This window comes from Ranitomeya imitator, chromosome 5 (genome assembly GCF_032444005.1).
Source record: "Ranitomeya imitator isolate aRanImi1 chromosome 5, aRanImi1.pri, whole genome shotgun sequence".
NCBI classification, from domain to species: Eukaryota; Metazoa; Chordata; class Amphibia; order Anura; family Dendrobatidae; genus Ranitomeya; species Ranitomeya imitator.
The window spans coordinates 584,140,144-584,161,374 of record NC_091286.1 but is presented as its reverse complement, the minus strand read 5'-3'; the positions used below and the strand labels follow the sequence as shown (position 1 = coordinate 584,161,374).

Here is a 21,231-nt window from a genome sequence, read left to right as displayed (position 1 = left end):
TGTTACCTGAGCCTGTGCGAGAAAGTTAGTAATGAGTTCAATCTTGTCTTCATCTTCAATGGCCACCACAGCATGAGCGGGAACTCTTCCCCAATAACATGAGGCATACTCGCTGATTGCTTTCCTTGTGTTGTCTATGCACAGCAGCTCATAATCCTTATGGTATTCCTCTGAAAGACAATGAGGAGGTTGTTAGATTACTTGAATACCAAATATTTTTTGAATATTTTTTGATTTTTATACACACGAAACATCACACAAAACAGAATTGATGTATACACCTGATGAAGGCCTACGAGGGCGAAACGCGTTGTGTTTTTTTTTTTTAAGTTTTTATTGTCTATTAGTCCTTTATTAAGTTTTTTTATTTGCTGCACGTAGACAATAAAATGTTACATGATCCAATATCAGGGATAAAGGTTCTTTTGGCTATATAACCCTCTTTTTTTCCAGAATCGGGTTACGGATCCTTTGATGAAGCGCCCTGAAACGTCTTCATTCACAAAACAGAAATAACGTTGTCCTATACCAAAGCATCTAGATGTTTCGCCTCGCCATAGGATCTGCTCCATCAGATTGACGTCTACTGAGCCCGGGACCTTTTAAAGGTACTTTTTGGTTCTAAATATATGCAAACATAATGATACGACATCACAAAAGGATCCAGTTACCTGGTATAATGTGCTTCACAAAAGCCACGTCTCCCTTGTCATCTTTCAAACATCTGCAGGAGGAATAATACATATATGAAGTATACATTCGTTGCTACACATCATATATTATTTTCATGAGAAACCAATTTGAACACCATGGCCCATGATTCTTCATTTGTGTCACTTTCCTATCTTGTCTTGTGGTATTAGTTGCCATTTTTGGTACCAAATTCATCAAAATGGCACATGCCAAGGCAAAAAAAACATTTTTTCCTGTGTTCATTTGGCTTTTGATTACAAAAGTTGCAAACATTGTGGCAAAGTGGAGCATACTCCAAAATTCACCGGGGTGAGGATGGCACTGAAGTGAAATTGCATCAAATTTTGTGACTTTTTATATAAAGTAGATTTTAGCATGCGAAAACAATCGCAGCATGATGGAAATGGCTGCGAGAATCGGAACGCACGCACCCATACAAATCTATGGGTGCATGTGAAACATCGCGCTGCACTCGGATGCCACCCAATTGCAGCACGACTCCTGCAATGGAGGCGATGGAGAAGTTACTTTCTCCGTCTCCTCCATACCTGTCATGCGAGAGGATCGGAGCACTGACACACAGATCATTGCTTGTAGAATCAATGAAATCTTTCTGTATACCCCTCAGACTCAGCCTATTGGCTTCCACCAGACTGCCATAACATGTACAATATGAAGCATTTCAACCTTACAAATACTTGTCTGCCCCTTTTCAGGCCAAGTAAACAATTACAGCAATTTTGTATTTAATTAGATAAATCCATGAAGCCATGTATAATAAGAACACATTTTAGGGCACAGATACTGGAATGCAATGTATTTCTTTTAATGAACATATCGCATTAGAGGAGACAGAAAAGACCATAAAGCATTTATTATAGGTAAGGGGATTGTGTTTGGACTCACCTGCTGGCACCAGCATATCCATAATAGGGCTCATTTTCAGACAACTTGCACTTCTTGTCCTTTCCTTGACCAATACACTGTCTACACAGTTTTTCTTCTTTGGCACCTGGGGCACAACTGGCTGAGAAGAAGCTTGAAAAACCTATATAAATGGTGAAAAAGAGTATGCACAATATTATTGCTTCAGAAACGTACAATAACTGACACAACACATTGTGATTTCATGATGCTTTATCTGTCGTTTTACATAAAAGTATATGTAAACCTCTGAAGCTTAGTTGAAGTAGTTGTCCCATTAGAACAACTGTTGTCCATTAGCCCTATCAGGACATTTGGACTTTATAATTACGGTACCCCACATTCTTTCCTATTTAAAGGGGTAGTCCAACACCTAAAATTTATTTTGCAAATATCTATTCTTTTACCCTAACAACTTTTGCAATTTGCTTTTTACACAATACCATACACTTTTTCCAATTTAGCTAATCCTTAATTGTGTTTTTTTTTACTGTACTTCCGGCGACGTTTCATTTGAGAGATTCTCAAACGTGATGTCAGAGGACGCTGGGGCTGCACTTACTCCCCGCACCATCCATCTCCCCTCCTTGAACAAGACGTCACTGGAGGCAGCACTGCGGTAAGTCACTAGTTTCCTGCATCGCTGCTCCCTCTGAACACAACCTGGATGATGGATGCTGTGGGAGATGTGAGTGCAGCGCCGGCACTCTGCTTCTGTCTCCACTGCTGCCGTAGCGTCTATCTGAATTAAAACTTCATCAAGGGAAGAGATTAAAACAGTGTGTGACAACAGCATCACCCCACAGCTTCTAGCACTGCCATCAAATGAATCGACATCCCAGTATAATTCACTGCTTCCGTCACCGCCCACTGGTGACCATTTGAGGGTGGCGCTTGAAGCAGCAAGTGACATCATCGCTGCCTTCTAATGACTATTAATTTGTAGGTGGTGCGAGAACCTGTGGGACAGCGCTGGGGTCACTCACATCTTCTATCTCTGCCCTTTCACAAAGTCTTCTATCAGTGCTGTCCCCTGATGATGTCCTATTCCAAGAGGGTTGATAGACACTGCAGAGAAGTGAGTGCAGTCCCAGCTTCCTGTGACATCCTGTTTAAGACTCCCCTCAAAGGAGCAAGCCAAAAGGATTGTCATCAGGCTGGGAAAAAGCCCCAGACAACCCAGTTGTAAAACATAGGATGACGATCCTTTTGGCTTGCTCTAAATAGGCCCAATTATTCACAGATGCATGGGCTGGCATTTATTTGGTTGCATTAGATTGCATTTATTGTGTATACAATATCTGGTATTTCTGCAATATTGTGTATGGACAGGGTGCCTTTTTGCTGTTTTTAATTATGATTTAATTTGTGTGGTGTGCCAATAAAAATCTTGTTTTTTCTAACAGGTTCTAGTATTTTGTGTTATGTATGAGGTGTGCGTATTTGGAGTGATGCTTTTTTCTTCCCTTTTGTTCATTTCGGTTTATCACTCACTTGCACCCCATATATTTTTATTCTCTAATATTGTAGTAGTGCGCCTAGGGCTTTGGTGTCCAATGAATAAGAAGGACGAAGCTAAACTATAGCAAGTGAAAAGAAGAGTGACCACATTTATTAAGGGAATGGGTGGACACAGCAGTAGCAAGACAGGTTATCTAACGTGAGGTTATTCAGTTTAAAAAAAAAGGTTAGGAGAGATCTTATTATAATGTATGAATGTACAGAAATCTTTATAATAATCTACACCTAGGCCTGCAAGAAGGATGAGGGCGCATTCCATATCTCTAGAGGATGGAAGGTTTAATCGTCATCACAAATGGCAAATCTTAACCATAAGAGCAGAGACATGAAGCTCTCTGCCACGAGATCTTGTAATGATCAACGCACAAAAAAGTATAAAGAGGGCCTGGATGACTATTTTGTGCAATATTACAAGATATGGGTACTAGATATTGGAATCGGGGTGTTGATCCAGGGAAACAGTCTGATTGCCGTATGTGCCGTTGGGAAGGACAATATCCCGTAATATGGGACAATTAGGGTCTGCTTTGTGGTTTTTTCCCCTTCTTCTCGATCAGCATGTTAGGTTATGCTGTAGGTTTCAGTCAATGGGCTTGTGTCTTTTCTTAACAGTACGGCTTAGTATCCAGTAGGCATCTCTCCTTTACCTGTGGTTTCCAGGCTGTTGGAAGTCATGTTCAGCAGTTTCAGATAACACCTGGCTCTTTGGTCAGGGATTTTATATGGACTTTTCACCACTACGATGTCTCATGGTTGAATTCCGATTCCCTTTTGATGTCAGAGCCACTTTTTATGTCATTGTCAGTTGCATGAACATGAATAAATGGATAATGGAAGAATTTTTACCTTTCTCCATAGATTGTTCTTCTGGTCCTCCCCATTCCAGTTGTTTTTCTGCACGTAGTATTCCAAAGGGGACAACCCAGCCTGCTGTCCTTCCAACGCCAGTGTGACAAGATTTCTTACCCTTAAGCTGATTAAACATAAATGTACTGGATTTTTTCACAAGCGCCACGGCGTAATAGCAAGTATCCACATCTGTAAAAGTAAATTTTGCAGGATTGCAATCACCATGTGTTCATATACTGTATATAAAGGCTTTGCCACTTCTGAAAATCTTTACATTTCCAAATTATCCATTTTCGGCACGACTGGCATCTATCTCCTATGTATGGTGGTCTCCCAACCTCTCGCTTTTTCCGTGACATCAAAAGTTGGGAGAAAAAGAATAAGCTGTAAGATTTCAACACGCTAAATTCTTTTGGTCTAAGGCAGTGTTCCCCAACTCTGGTCCTCAAGAGCCACCGACAGGTCATGTTTTCAGGATTTCCTTAGTATGGCCCAGGTGGTAATTGCAGTACCTGGACAGGCAAGAATTCCATCACCTGTGCAATACTAACAAAATCCTGAAAACATGACCTGTTGGTGGCTCTTGAGGACCAGAGTTGGGGAACACTGGTCTAAGGGAAGATCCAACGGCATAGGTGTCTGGCAGCATGAAAGTGCTTAGCACACATATGAAGTTGGCACATATGAACGATGGGGTCGAATACTTGGAGGCCAAGGGAGCATTCATCCAAGAGATATCTAAGAGGTTTTCCCACTTTCGGTGTGTGCCAGAACTTTATGACTACAGGTACGATTGTACTGCCTCATCATTGAACATCTGGCCAGTTCAATTACTGTACCTTTCTCAGTGCCATAGTTTTCTGCTGCGATCGGCTTCAGGTTATATGGATGTAGAGAAGCCCTGTAAATATCTCCACTGTCCAAAGTGATTGCATCCGCCAATCCATCCTAAAAAGGTTAAAAAAAAATCATTAGGATTTGTACACACATGAAAAAAATTTGCTACTGAAAATTCAACATGTAAATATACCCTAAATTATTTTTATTATTATTATTATAGCGCCATTTATTCCATGGCCCTTTACATGTGAGGAGGGGTATACATAATAAAAACAAGTACAATAATCTTGAACAATACAAGTCATAACTGGTACAGGAGGAGAGAGGACCCTGCCCGCGAAGGCTGACAATCTACCTAAATCTCTATCTAAATACCTGAATGTCCAAACATGTTTTTACAGTTGTGGCCTGTCTATAACAGTTTTCGAAATATCTGTGTCAATGAACACTGTATGCAATAGGGGCATAAGGGCAGGGATTTAGCTCCTTTAACCCCTTCATGACCTTGGGATTTTTCGTTTTTCCGTGTTCGTTTTTCACTCCCCTCCTTCCCAGAGCCATAACTTTTTTATTTTTCCATCAATTTGGCCACGTGGGGGCTTATTTTTTGCGGGACGAGTTGTACTTTTGAACGACATCATTGGTTTTAGCATGTCATGTACTAGAAAACAGGAAAAAAATTCCAAGTGCGGTGAAATTGCAAAAAAAAGTGCAATCCCACACTTGTTTTTTGTTTGGCTTTTTTGCTAGGTTCACTAAATGCTAAAACTGACCTGACACTATGATTCTCCAGGTCAGTACGAGTTCATAGACACCTAACATGACTAGGTTATTTTTTACCTAAGTGGTGAAAAAAAATTCCAAACTTTGCTAAAAAAAAAAAAAAAAATTTGCGCCATTTTCCGATACTCGTAGCGTCTCCATTTTTCATGATCTGGGGTCGGTTGAGGGCTTATTTTTTGCGTGCCGAGATGACGTTTTTAATGATAGCATGTTGGTGCAGATACGTTCTTTTGATCGCCCGTTATTGCATTTTAATGCAATGTCGTGGCGACCAAAAAAACGTAATTCTGGCGTTTCTAATTTTTTTCTCGCTACGCTGTTTAGCGATCAGGTTAATGCTTTTTTTAATTGATAGATCGGGCGATTATGAGCGCGGCGATACCAAATATGTGTAGATTTTATTTTTTGGTATTGATTTATTTTGATTGGGGCGAAAGGGGGGTGATTTAAACTTTTATATTTTTTTTATTTTTTTCACATTTTTTTTTACTTTTTTTTTTTACTTTTGCCATGCTTCAATAGCCTACATGGGAGGCTAGAAGCAGGCACAACGCGATCGCCTCTGCTACATAGCAGCGATCTGATGTTCGCTGCTATGTAGCAGAAATGGAGGTGTGCTGTGAGCGCCGTCCACAGGGTGGCGCTCACAGCCACCGGTGATCAGTAACCATAGAGGTCTCTAGGACCTCTATGGTTACAATGGAGATGCATCGCCGACCCCCGATCATGTGACGCGGGTTGGCGATGATGTCATTTCCGGCCGCCCGGCCGGATGCGGTAGTTAAATGCCGCTGTCTGCGTTTGACAGCGGCATTTAACTAGTTAATAGGCGCGGGGACGAGTTGTACTGTAGATCGACACCATAAATTCTATCAAATAAGCACTGGAAAACAGAAAAAAAATCCAAGTGCAAAAAAATGTCCAGTTGCAATTTTTGGGGTATTTTTCTTATTTACCATTGTTTACTATATGGTGAAACTGACGCGGCAATTTGATTCCCTAGGTCAATATGAGTACATAGATACCAAACATGTACAATTTTTTTTTTTATTTAAGTGGTGAAAAAAAAAATCATGACATTTGAAAACTATTTTTTTTTCAGCTTTTGTCGCTACTTTCCGGGACCCTGTTTTTATGTTTTGGGGATATGGAGCTGTGTGAGATCTTAATTTTTGTGCCATGAGCTGATGTTTTTCTTGATACTATTTTCGGGTAGAATTTATGTTTTGATTGATTAATGTTGCAAAGGCTAATTCTGGCGTTTTTAATTTATTTTTTTCAGTACTCTGTCTACCGTTCAGATTAATTTATTTTATATTTTGACAGATCTGACTTTTCTGAGTGCAGCGACACCAAATATGTGTATTTTTATTTCTTTTTTAAATTGTTTTATTTTCAATGGGGCAAAACGGGGTTGATTTGAACTTGTGTTTTTTTTTTTCATAATTAAAAAAAATACATTTACTTTTCACTGAAGTCCCCTTTGGGGACTTGAATCTGTGAACATCCAATCACTTCAGCACTGCCATGTATAGCAAAAAGAAAGATCAGCACTCACAGGAGGAATGTAATCACATGCACAGGGGGTCATCATCTGCTCTGATGATGGGGCGTGACTGTTGATTGATAGCTGACTCCCTCAGGCAGAGGTGATGCGGTTATCAATCAGAATGATGTCAGTCCCCCACTGTCGGCTGGAAAAAAGCCGCTACTCTCACGATGTGCTTGTCAGCAGAGGCAGCTGAATCGCTGGCAGGAGCAGGCTGTGATTAGCAACTACCTAACTATTAGGGTATGTGCACACGTAGAATGGTCCTCTACAGATTTTTCCGCAGCGGATTTGATAAATTCGCAGGGCAAAAACACCGCGTTTTTCCTGCGGATTTATAGCGGATTTACCGCGGTTTTTGTGCGGATTCCACTGCGGTTTTACACCTGCGGTTTTCTATTATGGAGCAGGTGTAATACCGCTGTGGATTCCGCACAAAGACTTGACATGCGGAATGTAAACCGCTGCGTTTCCACACATTTTTTTCCTCAGCATGAGCACAGCGTTTTTGGTTTCCCAAAGGTTTACATTGTACTCTAAACTCATGGGAAACTGCTGCGGACCCGCAGCTGCGGATCCGCTGTGGATCCACAGCAAAATCCGCATCATGTGCACATACCCTCAGTGTTTAGGCACATTTTTTGTCTGATTAAATCAGATGTCATGTGCCGGGAAGGATGTGAGCCCGCATCAAAGGCAGGGACACAAAAGGTGACGTAAATGTACATCATATGTCGTGAATCCCTATGTATTTAATGCCATAATCTAAAGTATTTTCTAATATACTTAAATTAAAAATTCCTTATACTTCCCTATTTACATTATTTAACTGCTTAATTTTTTATTCTCCTATTCCATTTTTGATGACACTTCATTTGATTCAAGTGCATGCTGGGTTTCTTAAATGACTCGACATCAGAGGGCAGAGGCTCCGGTCACTGCGATAACCTCTGGCCCCTCCCTGAAAGAAGCTTCATCAATGACATTTGTTTTAGCAGCTGGGCTCGTCCCTCTATGCCAGGGGTCCCCAACTCCAGTCCTCAAGGCCCACCAACAGGTCATGTTTTCAGGATTTCCTTTGCATTGCACAGGTGATGCAATTATTACCTGGGCAAGACTAAGGAAATCCTGAAAACATGACCTGTTGGTGGGCCTTGAGGACTGGAGTTGGGGACCCCTGCTCTATGCTATGCACAATGCCAGTACACTTTCTCACCGACTTACTTCAGCAGCAACCAGCCAGCAACAAAGTGCACTGTCAGTGTGAGGTGTAAGAATACCTGGAATGCAGAGACCAATGCTGCCAAGAGCCTGCAAATGCACTGTGCATTAAAAAGAATATTGCACTGCGACTAGATTCTACTGAGCATATATCAGAATTGACAACCAATGTATGCTTAGTAGAGCAGGGACTAGCTCAGCCCCTGAAATGAATGAATGTCACTAATGACTTATTTCAGGGTGAGGGCAGAGACTGCAGCAGTGACCGCAGCCTCTGCCCCCTGATGGTGTCTTGTTTGAGTAACCCAGCCGGCACTGAAATTCTACAAAATTAACAAACGAAGCATCATCAATCAGGAAGTAGGTAAAAAATTGAGCAGTTAGATAGAGTAGTGAGAGACCGGTAGGGAATTTTTAAATAAAATGTATTAGAAAAGAGATTAGCTTATGACATTAAATTGGCAGAGATTTAGAATTAAATCAGTTTTAGTTTCGGACCACCTGTTTAATGTTTCCTAAAAAAAGTAAAATTGTACATATAAAGATAATAGCAAAATGTAATCTTACAGCAATGGCCTTGAAACATTCATCAGTGTGGGCTTTATGGACACAAGACAGAGAGATCTCGTCGGTAGCACAGGTTCGGCCTAACTCTTTGCATTTTTTTAATTCTTGTTCAGACTTCACACACCAGCGGATGTTGTTCGTAGGGGCAGCAAGGCACACGGCTAGGGAGAAAAATAGTGGAAAAAGTTGGTTAAAATGCTATGTTTTTCAGCAACAAGAATATAATTGATGGAGGAATGTTTAGCAAACGCAGCTTATTGGATTTGTCCACAACTGAAAAAACATGGCTGGTTTTTTTTTTACCAGGAACAGCACCACACCTGACCACTGATGTGTCTGATATTGCATCTGAGCCCTATCAAAGTGAATGGAGCATAGCTGCAATATTACATAGAACGCCCGGCGAGGTGCTGTTTCTATTAAAAAAGGAGCCATGTTTTGTAATCCAGGACAATTCATTTCATTGTTTAGTAGGTAACCAAATAATTTGCACTATGGCAGCCAACATTACTGTCTGTATACCATTAGGCAGAATATGTGTCTTGTAATAGTCCTGTCAACATAGCACAATTACATTACAGAGGAAGAGAAATTAATTCTTGTACCGGCTACTGAGGGTCATAAGGCACAGACAGTTGTAACTAGAAATGTCATAAAAATGTCAAAGTTCAGATATATGATAAATTTATTATATTTTTGTAACTAAAACATTCCCCACCTATCCATAGAGGGAGGTCCTCAACCCTGAAGTGCTCTCAGCATTTTGCAGGAAGCGCTCTACAACTCCTACCTTCAACAAAAAGGAGGGCACTATTGAGCAAAGGGAGGGGTTGTGACTCCTGAGAGTCAGTGCTAGGGACCCCCTCAAACCAGAAGAAAAGTGTATTAGGGGACTTAGCAGCTACAACAACCATACAGGCACTGTACCTGTTATTGGTGCAAAGCCTGATGCCGCTTGTTACACTAATATAGCTGGAAGTGGCGTCACAAGCGAGGACCCAAGAAGAAGAACGTGAGCGGCCACTGTGTAAAAGCGCGACCACACTAACACTGGCAGCATTCAGATAGTTTCCCAATAAATGTGAGAATATCTTTGTTTTCTTTGAACATGCATAATTCCCATTTGTTATGATAACACCCTTGTTTTCTGTGCTACTGGACAGTACAGAGCATTGGGTGAAAACAGCAGAGCATTGGGTGAAAACTGAATGGCCTCAGTGACAGTTTGGCATCTGGCGATAAGAATGTCATCCATGATCCTCTAGTGCAGTGTTCCCCAACTTCGGTCCTCAAGAGCCACCAGCAGGTCATGTTTTCAGGATTTCCTTTGTATTTCACTGGTGATGGAATTATTGCCTGTGAAAGTGATGCAATTTTCACCTGGGCAATACTAAGGAAATCCTGAAAACATGACCTGTTGGTTGCTCTTGAGGACCGAAGTTGGGGAACACTGTTCTAGTGGATAGGAAGAACATTGTCTTTCCTCCCTTACACATAAAACTTGGATTGATGAAGCAGTTCGTCAAAGCTCTCAATCACAGTGGAGAATGCTTTAACTATATATGTTCAACTTTTCCTGGTCTTAGTGAAGAGAAGAAAAAGGCTGGAATATTTGATGGACCTCAAATAAGAACACTTATGAGAGACCCAAATTGTATCACATCAATGAATGAGACAGAAGAAAGCTTGGAATGCATTTTGTAATGTGGTGCAGAATTTTCTTGGGAATAAGAATGCAGACAACTATGAAGAGATTGTGGAAGAGCTACTAATGAGTCTGCGAAATCTTGGATGTAGAATGAGTATCAAGATTCACTATTTACACAGCCATTTGGACTTTTTTCCAGAGAACCTTGGGGATGTGAGCGAGGAACAAGGGGAGCGTTTTCATCAGGACATTAAAACAATGGAAGAACGGTATCAAGGCCGGTGGGAGTCACATATGATGGCTGACTATTGCTGGAGCTTGATGAGAGACAACCCAGAAGCTGTACATGACGGATCAGCAAAGAAAAGAAAGTTCAAATAACTGCCATTTGCCATTCATCTGTGTGCCATATACTGTATATGTGTTTTTATATTTTGTAGTTTAATTCTGTAAGTATATTTGATTTGCTGTACATAGACTTTGTAATCTTTGTTATTCCTTGATTAAAAATATACAATATACTGTAGTATTGAAAATCATGTATTTTTATCATAAAACATTAGATAGGAGTAATTTTCATCAAAAATTGAAAATCTCAAAATCCTGATGTGATAGCCAAAAACGAAGTTCATATTCGTAATCAGCAGCCAAAATTGACTTAAAATATGTTTTAAAACCTTTTGCCAGAAAAATTACGTTGACCAGTGTAATAGATATTGGATAGATAGATATTAGATAGATAGATAGATATGTTTCCTCTGCTCTAGCATTCTCATGGTATGTTTATCCAGCCTGCTCCCCTGCTTTGTCTGTCTATGAAGTGCACATAATACATCACCCAGCTTTCCACACAGACTTTCCTCTGCTCCTAGCATTCTCATGGTATGTTTATCCAGCCTGCTCCCCTGCTTTTTCTGTCTATGAAGTGCACATAATACATCACCCAGCTTTCCACACAGACTTTCCTCTGCTCCTAGCATTCTCATGGTATGTTTATCCAGCCTGCTCCCCTGCTTTGTCTGTCTATGAAGTTCACATAATACATCACCCAGCTTTCCACACAGACTTTCCTCTGCTCCTAGCATTCTCATGGTATGCTTTTCAGCTAACCCCAGCTTACCCTGTGATATTTATGACCTTGTTTACTCAGGCCTGATTGTATGCATCTGGTCCACTCTTAATTCTCTGACCAAGATGAGCAGAGACCACTCCTCTCTGCTTCACACCTGAACGCACTTAGTCTGCCATATATTGCATAGCAAAAGTCTGCAATGACTTCAGTCTGCAGTGTGATCCCTTAGAAGTGTGTCCTTAGAAGTGTGGATTACAGTAGAATTAAAACCTGAATTGCACCTGAAGAGAACTGGCCAGTCACTGTAAACAATGTTTCTGTTTGTTTTCACTATCACCCCTACAATCCTTCACTTTCTGCTACCTCCCCAATCCCCACACTAAGTAAGGAACTGTTCATCTCCTCTTCAATCCTCCCCATCCACCTCACCTCCTCCTCAGAACTGTTCCTTAACATACAATCTCTGTCTCCAAGCACAGACAGCCCCCTCATGCCCTCTCCTGCTCCCACCTTCTAACACTTTCTCTGCTCCTTCTCACTGCTGGTGATATCTCTCCAAATCCTGGTCCTCCTCACCACATTCCCACAGTCATTTCTACCTCCCATCCACGCTCTAGCACAAACTTCCGTAACCTCTCTAACCTTATACCCATTCGCCCAGCCCCCGGCTCCCCAGTCCCACTAACAGGAGCTCTGTGGAACGCTCGCTCTGTCTGCAACAAGCTCTCCTACATCCATGATCTCTTTGTTACTACCAAACTTTCCTTCCTCGCCATCACCGAAACCTGGCTCACTCCTTCTGACACAGTCTCCCCTGCTGCACTCTCTTACGGTGGCTTCCACCTTTCCCACACACCCCGCCCCAGCAGCAAACATGGCGGAGGAGTTGGTTTTCTCCTGTCAGATAACTGCTCCTTCACCCCAATCCCACTGCCACCCTCTGTTACCTGTTGTGAAATCTGTGGCAGAGTTCACTCCTGTGGTCACAAGTGGTACTTCGGCTGATTCTCTCTGGGAGCTTCCGTTTGTGGAGGAAAGTGGTACTGCAGCTTCTGAGTTTCCTCCCTCAGGTGATCTGGTGAGCTCGTTAGCTGCTTCTCTACTTAACTCCACCTGATGCTTTGATCGATGCTTCCTGTCAATGTTTCAGTGTTGGACTTGGTTTCTCTGGATCATTCCTGTGGCCTGCTGCTCAGCATAGCTAAGTGCTTCTTTGCTATTTGTTGCTATTTTTTCTGTCCAGCTTGTCTATTTGTTTTGCTGGAAGCTCTGGGACGCAAAGGGTGTACCTCCGTGCCGTTAGTTCGGTACGGAGGGTCTTTTTGCCCCTTTGCGTGGTTTTCTTTAGGGTTTTGTGTAGACCGCAAAGTTATCTTTCTATCCTCGTTCTGTCTAGAATATCGGGCCTCACTTTGCGGAATCTATTTCATAACTACGTTTGCCTTTTCATCTTACTCACAGTCATTATATGTGGGGGGCTGCCTTTTCCTTTGGGGTATTTCTCTGAGGCAAGGTAGGCTTATTTTTCTATCTTCAGGCTAGTCAGTTTCTCAGGCTGTGCCGAGTTGCATAGGTAGCGTTAGGCGCAATCCACGGCTGCCTCTAGTTGTGTTTGGAGAGGATCAGGAATTGCGGTCTACAGAGTTCCCACGTCTCAAAGCTCGTTCTATTATTTTGGGTTATTGTCAGATCACTGTATGTGCTCTGATCGCTATGTACATTGTGTTACTGAATTGCCTATCATAACAGTTACCCTCCCTTCCTTTGAGGTGCACTCTATGCGCATCTACTCCCCCACCAACCTCCAACTGGCTGTCATTTACCGCCCCCCAGGGCCAGCCACTGCCTTCTTTGACCACTTCACCACCTGGCTACTTCATTTCCTTTCTGCGGACATCCCCACTGTCATCATGGGCGACTTCAACATCCCCATTGACACTTCCCTCTCAGCTGCCACTAAACTTCTAACTCTCACTTCCTCCTTCGGCCTCACTCAATGGTCTTCTGCAGCCACTCACAAAGACGGTCACACACTGGACCTCATCTTCACCCGCCTCTGCTCTCTATCTAACCTCTCTAACTCACCTCTTCCACTCTCTGACCACAACTTTCTCACATTCTCATCTCTCTCCACTCCATGTCTACAATCCCCACCACACAAACTTTCACACCCTCGCAGAAATCTTAAACATCTTGACCTACATTCATTCTCTGAATCCCTCCTCCCCCTCACAGGCATAAGTTCCATACACAATGCGGATGACGCTGCTGCTCTATATAACACCACAATAGCTGTAGCTTTGGAATCTGCTGCCCCACTTACACATACCAAAGCTCGCAAAATCAACAGACAGCCCTGGCACACCAGCCTGACCAAAGAACTGAGGCGAGCTTCCAGGGCTGCTGAGCGCAGATGAAAAAGATCCCACTCTAACGAGCACTTCATCGCATTCAAACAGTCCCTCACTACTTTCAAGACCACACTCGCCACAGCTAAACAAACCTACTTCTCATCTCTCATATCCTCTCTCTCTCACAACCCTAAACAGTTATTCAACACCTTCAATTCTCTCCTCCGTCCCCCAGCACCTCCTCCCTCCCCACTTATCTCCGCTGAAGACTTTGCCTCATTTTTCAAGCAGAAGATTGATAGCATTAGAGACAGTTTTGGTCAACAACCCCCAGAGCCCTTCCTCCCGATTTCCCAGCCCTCCACCTCCAAAACCAACTTCTCCACCATTACAGAAGATCAACTCTCCACTCTACTCTCAAGATCGCATCTCACCACCTGTGCACTTGACCCACTCCCATCCCACCTCATCCCAAACCTCACCACAGTCTTCATCCCAACCCTAACCTATCTCTTCAACCTATCACTAACAACTGGTGTTTTCCCCTCAAGCTTTAAACATGCCTCCATCACACCTATCCTCAAAAAGCCCTCTCTTGACCCATCCTCTGTATCTAGCTATCGCCCTATATCACTTCTCCCCTATGCCTCCAAACTACTGGAACAACACGTTTACCTTGAACTGTCCTCCCATCTCTCTTTTTGCTCCCTCTTTGACCGCCTACAATCTGGCTTCCGGTCACACCATTCCACCGAAACTGCCCTAACTAAAGTCACCATTGACCTCTTAACCGCCAAGAGCAAGCGACACTACTCTGTCCTCCTCCTCCTCGACCCGTTGTCTGCCTTTGACACAGTGGACCATTCCCTATTATTGCAAACCCTCTCATCCCTTGGCATCGCAGACTTGGCCCTATCCTGGATCTCATCATACCTAACAGACCGGACATTCAACGTCTCCCACTCACACACCACCTCCTCACCTCGCCCTCTATCTGTCGGAGTCCCACAAGGTTCAGTCCTTGGGCCCCTGCTCTTTTCCATTTACACCTTTGGCCTGGGACAGCTCATAGAATCTCATGTCTTTCAGTATCACCTCTATGCTGACGACACACAGATCTACATCTCTGGACCAGATATCACCTCCCTTCTAACCAGAATCCCTCAATGTCTGTCCACTATTTCATCCTTCTTCTCCGCTAGATTTCTGAAACTTAAAATGGACAAAACAGAATTCATCATCTTTCCCCCATCTCACGCGACCCCCCCAACGAACCTATCCATTACAGTAAATGGCTGCCCACTCTCCCCAGTCCCACAAGCTCGCTGCCTCGAGGTAATCCTTGACGCTGATCTCTCCTTCAAACCACATATCCAAGCCCTTTCCACTTCCTGCCGACTTCAACTCAAAAATATTTCACGAATCCGTTCATTCCTCAACCATGAATCTGCAAAAACCCTAGTCCATGCCCTCATCATCTCTCGCCTTGACTACTGCAACCTCCTGCTCTGTGGCCTCCCCTCTAACACTCTCGCACCCCTCCAATCCATTCTAAACTCTGCTGCCCGACTAATCCACCTGTCCCCCCGCTATTCCCCGGCCTCTTCCCTCTGTCAATCCCTTCACTGGCTCCCCATTGCCCAGAGACTCCACTACAAAACCCTAACCATGACGTACAAAGCCATCCACAACCTGTCTCCTCCATACATCTATGACCTCGTCTCTCGGTACTTACCTACCCGCAACCTCCGATCCTCACAAGATCTCCTACTCTACTCCCCTCTTATCTCCTCTTCCCACAATCGTATACAAGATTTCTCTCGCGTATCACCCCTACTCTGGAACCCTCTACCACAACACATCAGACTCTCGCCTACCATCGAAACCTTCAAAAAGAACCTGAAGACCCACCTCTTCAGACAAGCCTACAACCTGCAGTAACCACCGATCGACCAAACCGCTACACGACCATCTCTACCCTCACCTACTGTATTCCAACCCATCCCTTGTAGATTGTGAGCCTTCGCGGGCAGGGTCCTCATTCCTCCTGTACCAGTTATGACTTGTATTGTTTAAGATTATTGTACTTGTTATTATTATGTATACCCCTCCTCACATGTAAAGCGCCATGGAATAAATGGCGCTATAACAATAAATAATAATAATATGTACAGTAGATATTGGATAGATAGATAGATAGATAGATAGATAGATAGATAGATAGATAGATAGATAATCTTTATTTACATAGCGCCAACATATTCCACAGCACTTTACAACAGTTCATATACAAGTCATAAGTAACAACATTCAAAGTAATACAATAATTAAAGCAAAATAATGATGACCCTGCCCGTAAGAGCTTGCAATCTACAATGAGGTGGAGGAGACACAAAATACAGGGGCTTATTTCCAATGATGGTCCAGCCATCCTGAGGGAATAGAGATAGATAAAGGCTGCATGAGGTAGTCAGCAGCCAGTTTTTGTGGTGCTGTTGGGTGCGGTAGAGTTTGATGCTGGATTATTATCAAATATATGGACACACACACACGCATAAAAGGACTTTGATTAGGGAACATGATAGGCCGCTCTGAACAGATGTGTTTTAAGGGAGCGCCTAAAGCTGTGTAAATTGTGGATAATCCTAATTTCTTGGGGTAGAGCATTCCAGAGGATTGACGCAACATGGGAGAAGTCTTGGAGCCGGGAGTTGGAGATACGAATTAGTGCAGAGGTTTGTCGATAGTCGTTTTCAGAGCGTAACAAGAGGTTAGGCCAATAAACAGAAATGAGGGAGGAGATGTAGGGGGTGCTGCTCCGTTCAGAGGTTTGTGGGTGAGGACAAGCGGTTTGAATTGGATTCTGTAATGAATGGGCAGCCAGTGCAATGACTCGCACAGTGTGGGCGCATCCGAGTACCGATTAGCCAGATAGATGACCCTGGCTGCTGCATTAAGGATAGGCTGGAGAGGGGAAATTTGAGTGAGGGGAAGGCCAATTAATAGAGTATTACAGTATTACAGTTGTCCAGGCAAGAGTGGATCAAGGCGACAGTGAGGGTTTTTGTTGTTTCCATGGTGAGAAAGGGGTGGATTCTAGAGATGTTCTTTAGGTGTAAACGGCAAAAGCAGGCAAGAGATTGTATGTGGGAGGTGCAGGAGAGATTGGTGTCAAACATAACACCAAGACAGCGCACCTGCTGCCGGGGTGTTATTATGGTGCCACCCACGGAGAGGGAGATGTCAGATTTAGGGAGGTTAGTAGATGGCAGCAGCAGAAGTTCAGTTTTGGACAGGTTGAGTTTCAAATAGAGAGTGGACATGATGTTGGAGACTGCGGACAGACAGTCACTGGTGTTCTGTAGTACAGCGGGGCTAAGGTCAGGGATGACGTGTATAGTTGTGTGTGATCAGCATAAAGATGATACTGAAAGCCAAATATGTTGATGGTCTGTCCAATTGGGGCTGTGTAGAAAGAGAAGAGAAGGGGGCCAAGGAATGAGTCCTGAGGTACCCCAACAGCGAGAGGAAGAGGAGATGAAGTGGAGCCAGCAAACAAAACACTGAAGGAGCGGTCAGAAAGATAGGAAGAGAATCAGGAGAGCACATTATCATTTATGCCCATTGACTGGGGCTTAGAGAGTAGGAGATGGTGGTCAACAGTTTCGAAAGCTGCAGAAAGGTCGAGGAGAATGAGAAGAGAGTAGTCACCATTACGTTTTGCTGTCAGAAGGTCGTTGGTAACTTTGATGAGCGCAGTTTGAGTCGAATGTCGGGGGCGGAAGCCAGACTGTGATGGATCTAGGAAAGAGTGAGTGGAGAGGAAACGGGTAAGGCTTGAAAAGACCAGGCGCTCCAAGAGTTTAGAAATTAAGGGGAGATTGGAGACTGGTCTGTAGTTATTTGTACAGGATGGATCGAGGGAGGGTTTTTCCTAATAATGGAGTAATGATAGAGCATTTGAAGGAGAAGAGGAAATGCCAGAGGAGAAGGAGAGATTGAAGATTTTAGCTAGGTGAGTAGTGACGACTGGAGAGAGACTGGAGTAAATGTGAGGGAATGGGGTTGGTAGTGCATGTAGTTGGACGAGAAGAAGAGAGGAGCTTGGAGACTTCTTCTCCTGTGATGGGATCAAATGTGGAGAGTGAGCAAGGGGAAATACAGGAAGGGATGGGAGTCACTGAACTTGGAGATTGGGAGCGGATTTCCTGCCAGATATTCTCTATTTTCCCTATAAAGAGGGAGGCAAGGTCATCAGCACAAATGTCTGTGATAGGGGCCTGTGCTTTCTGACTGAGGAGGGAGTGAACGGTGTCAAAAAGTTTGTTTGGGTTGTTATATAGTGAGGAGATCAGGGTGGTGTAGTAGGTCTGTTTGGTGAGGTGAAGGGAAAATTATAGGTCCTTAACATAAATTTGAAGTGGATGAAGTTTTCTGGTGTGTGAGTTTTCCTCCATAAGCGTTCAGCACTCCTAGAGCTTTGCTGGAGAAATCGAGTTTGTGATGTGAGCCAGGGCTGTTTTACTCTGTATTTCAATGTTCTGAGGCTGAGGGGAGCTACTTGGTCACGTGCGCTTCTGAGGGTGTCATTGTAGTGATGTACAGCCAGATAAGGACAGGAAAAAGAGGATATTGGGAACAGTGATGAGCGTAGGGAGTCTGTGAGTGAATGAGTGTTAATGGCTTGTAAATTTCTGCAGGTGTGGTAGGTAGGAGTGTGCTGGGGTGGACGAGGATTTGTGAGTGTGAAAGAGAGGATATTGTGGTCAGAGAGAGGAAGAAGTGAGTTATCAAGGTAGGAGATTGTAGTCGAACAAAGACAGATCAAGATAGATAGATAGATAGATAGATAGATAGATAGATAGATAGATAGATAGATAGATAGATAGATAGATATAAAAAAAGCCAAAAGTGAAACAGCACAACAAAATACAAAATAGGTGCAACAAGCCTTCTCAGCAATTCATCCAATACTTGCCCAAGTCCATAACATGTAAAAAGGAAGGCACACTCCAAAATTTCCAAATAGAAAGTGGATTTATTTCAAATCAACATGGCATGGCGACGTTTCAGCTCACAATGAGCCTTTTTTAGATAGATAGATAGATAGATAGATAGATAGATAGATAGATAGATAGACAGACAGACAGACAGACAGACAGACAGATAGATAGATAGATAATATATAGATAGATAATAGATGAGATAGATAGATAGATAGGTAGATAGATATTGGATAGATAGATGTTAGATAGATAAATAGATAGATACATAGATACATAGATAGATATATAATATATAGACAAATCATAGATAGAAAGATGATATATAGATAGATAATATATAGATAAATACGGTAGATAATAGCTAGATAGATGATAGGTGGATAGATAGATAGATAGATAGATAGATAGATAGATATTGGATAAATAGACAGATAGATAGATAGATAATAGATGATAGGTAGGTAGATAGATAGATGATAGATAATAGATAGATAAATAGATAATAGATATATATATATATATATATATAGATAGATAGATAGATATTGGATAGATAGATGTTAGATAGATAGATACATAGATAATATATAGACAAATAATAGATAGATGATAGGTAGGTAGAAAGATGATATATAGATCGATAATAGGTAGATAAATAGATAATAGCTAGATAGATGATAGCTGGATAGAGAGATAGATAGATATTGGATAGATAGATAGATAGATAGATAGATAGATAGATAGATAGATAGATGATAGATAGATAGATAGATGTTCGCTACACTGATCCGAAGCATCACCATCATGGGCTAAATAAAATAGCTACTTATTCACAGACAGTGGTGTGCTGCTTCCTTTTTTGGATTTCTACATGCAAGGTTTGGTATATGCCTGTGGAAGCTCTTTTGCACCCAGATTCTTTCCATTCTGAATGTGCTGCTCCATTTTTCTATTTCTTGGATAGATAGATAGATAGATAGATAGATAGATAGATAGATAGATAGATAGATAGATAGATAGATAGATAGATAGATAGATAGGTGGATAATATATAGATAATTATAGATAATAGATAGATGATAGGTAGGTAGATAGATACAGTAGATAATAGGTAGATAAATAGATAATAGATAGATGATAGGTGGATAGAGAGATAGATAGATATTGGCTAGATAGATAGATAGATAGATAGATAGATAGATATTGGATAGATGGATAGATAGATACATACATAGATAGATACCGTAGATAGATAGATATGCTAAAATGCTACAATTATCTGTCACTTACCCAGGATGCCAAGGCAGAGCGTGAGTAGGAAAGTGGACGCCATTGTCACCACAGTGTCTCCTTCACAAACTGCCAGAGCTCAGTTTGTGGAGAAATGTCTGGATTATCTTTGCCCTTTTATACAAGCACAGAGGAGCTGACTGGACAGATTTGGTCTCTGCAATGTTTACCTGATGTGTTTCTCAACATTTGAAACCTCCTAGTTTTCATCCTACTAATCTCCATAGACAAAAACGTTTGGCAAATGTCCACTCTAATGTGAATGGCTTTCTGGGTTGGTCTACTTTACTAAAGAGATTATCTCCGGGGGGAAAAGGAGGGAAATTCCCACTCTTCATCTTCTATTTGGCTGGGATACAAAACTGAGAAAAGGAGAGAAGTTCCTCTGTGCAGCCACACTATAGGAAAGATTTATCAAGCTTACTGCATCAGAATTCATGCAAAATTTGTTCCATAAAAATGTACATTTTTGAACGATTTATCCACCAAGGGTGTGTGGTTTCACTGAAAAATGGTGTGGCTTAATGAGTGACACAATGCACCAAAAAAAGTGCCAAACCTCAAAATGTCACAAAAAGTTTTCAAAACTCAATGTTGAGCTAAACTTTTGATGTTTTTACTCCAGTCTTGACAAGCTCACCTAACTTTTAAAAAAGTAAGCAGAGCAGAGGTGGGATGGGGTGTGATTAGTGATGAGCGAATATACTCCTTACTCGATATTTCCCGAGCACGCTCTGGTGGCCTCCGAGTATTTTTTAGTACTCTGAGATTTAGTTTTCCTCACCGCAGCTGAATGATTTACATCTCTTAGCCAGCTTGATTACATGTGGGGATTCCTTAGAAACCAGGCAACCCCCACATGTACTTATACTGGCTAACAGATGTAAATCATTCATCTGCGGTGATGAAAACTAAAT

The 21,231-nt window shown here is 42.3% G+C and overlaps 1 protein-coding gene across 2 annotated transcripts in view; it reads right to left on the bottom strand.

Moving 5' to 3' along the window:
* LOC138638536 (serotransferrin-A-like) overlaps nt 1-20,574 on the bottom strand; it is a 44,619-nt gene extending 24,045 nt beyond the window's left edge. The window contains exons 1-7 of one of the 2 annotated variants that reach the window (XM_069727914.1): nt 20,315-20,574; nt 8,948-9,108; nt 4,827-4,935; nt 3,985-4,176; nt 1,600-1,741; nt 672-724; nt 7-170 (exon numbers count right to left, since the gene is read on the bottom strand). In XM_069727914.1, coding sequence (XP_069584015.1) covers nt 7-170; nt 672-724; nt 1,600-1,741; nt 3,985-4,176; nt 4,827-4,935; nt 8,948-9,108; nt 20,315-20,357 — 864 coding nt within the window. In that variant the 5' untranslated portion in view covers nt 20,358-20,574. Of the gene's footprint in view, nt 1-6; nt 171-671; nt 725-1,599; nt 1,742-3,984; nt 4,177-4,826; nt 4,936-8,947; nt 9,109-17,735; nt 17,814-20,314 lie in introns of those variants that run through there. The other variant, XM_069727915.1, reaches the window with a different exon arrangement.
* Nucleotides 20,575-21,231: the final 657 nt, after the last annotated feature.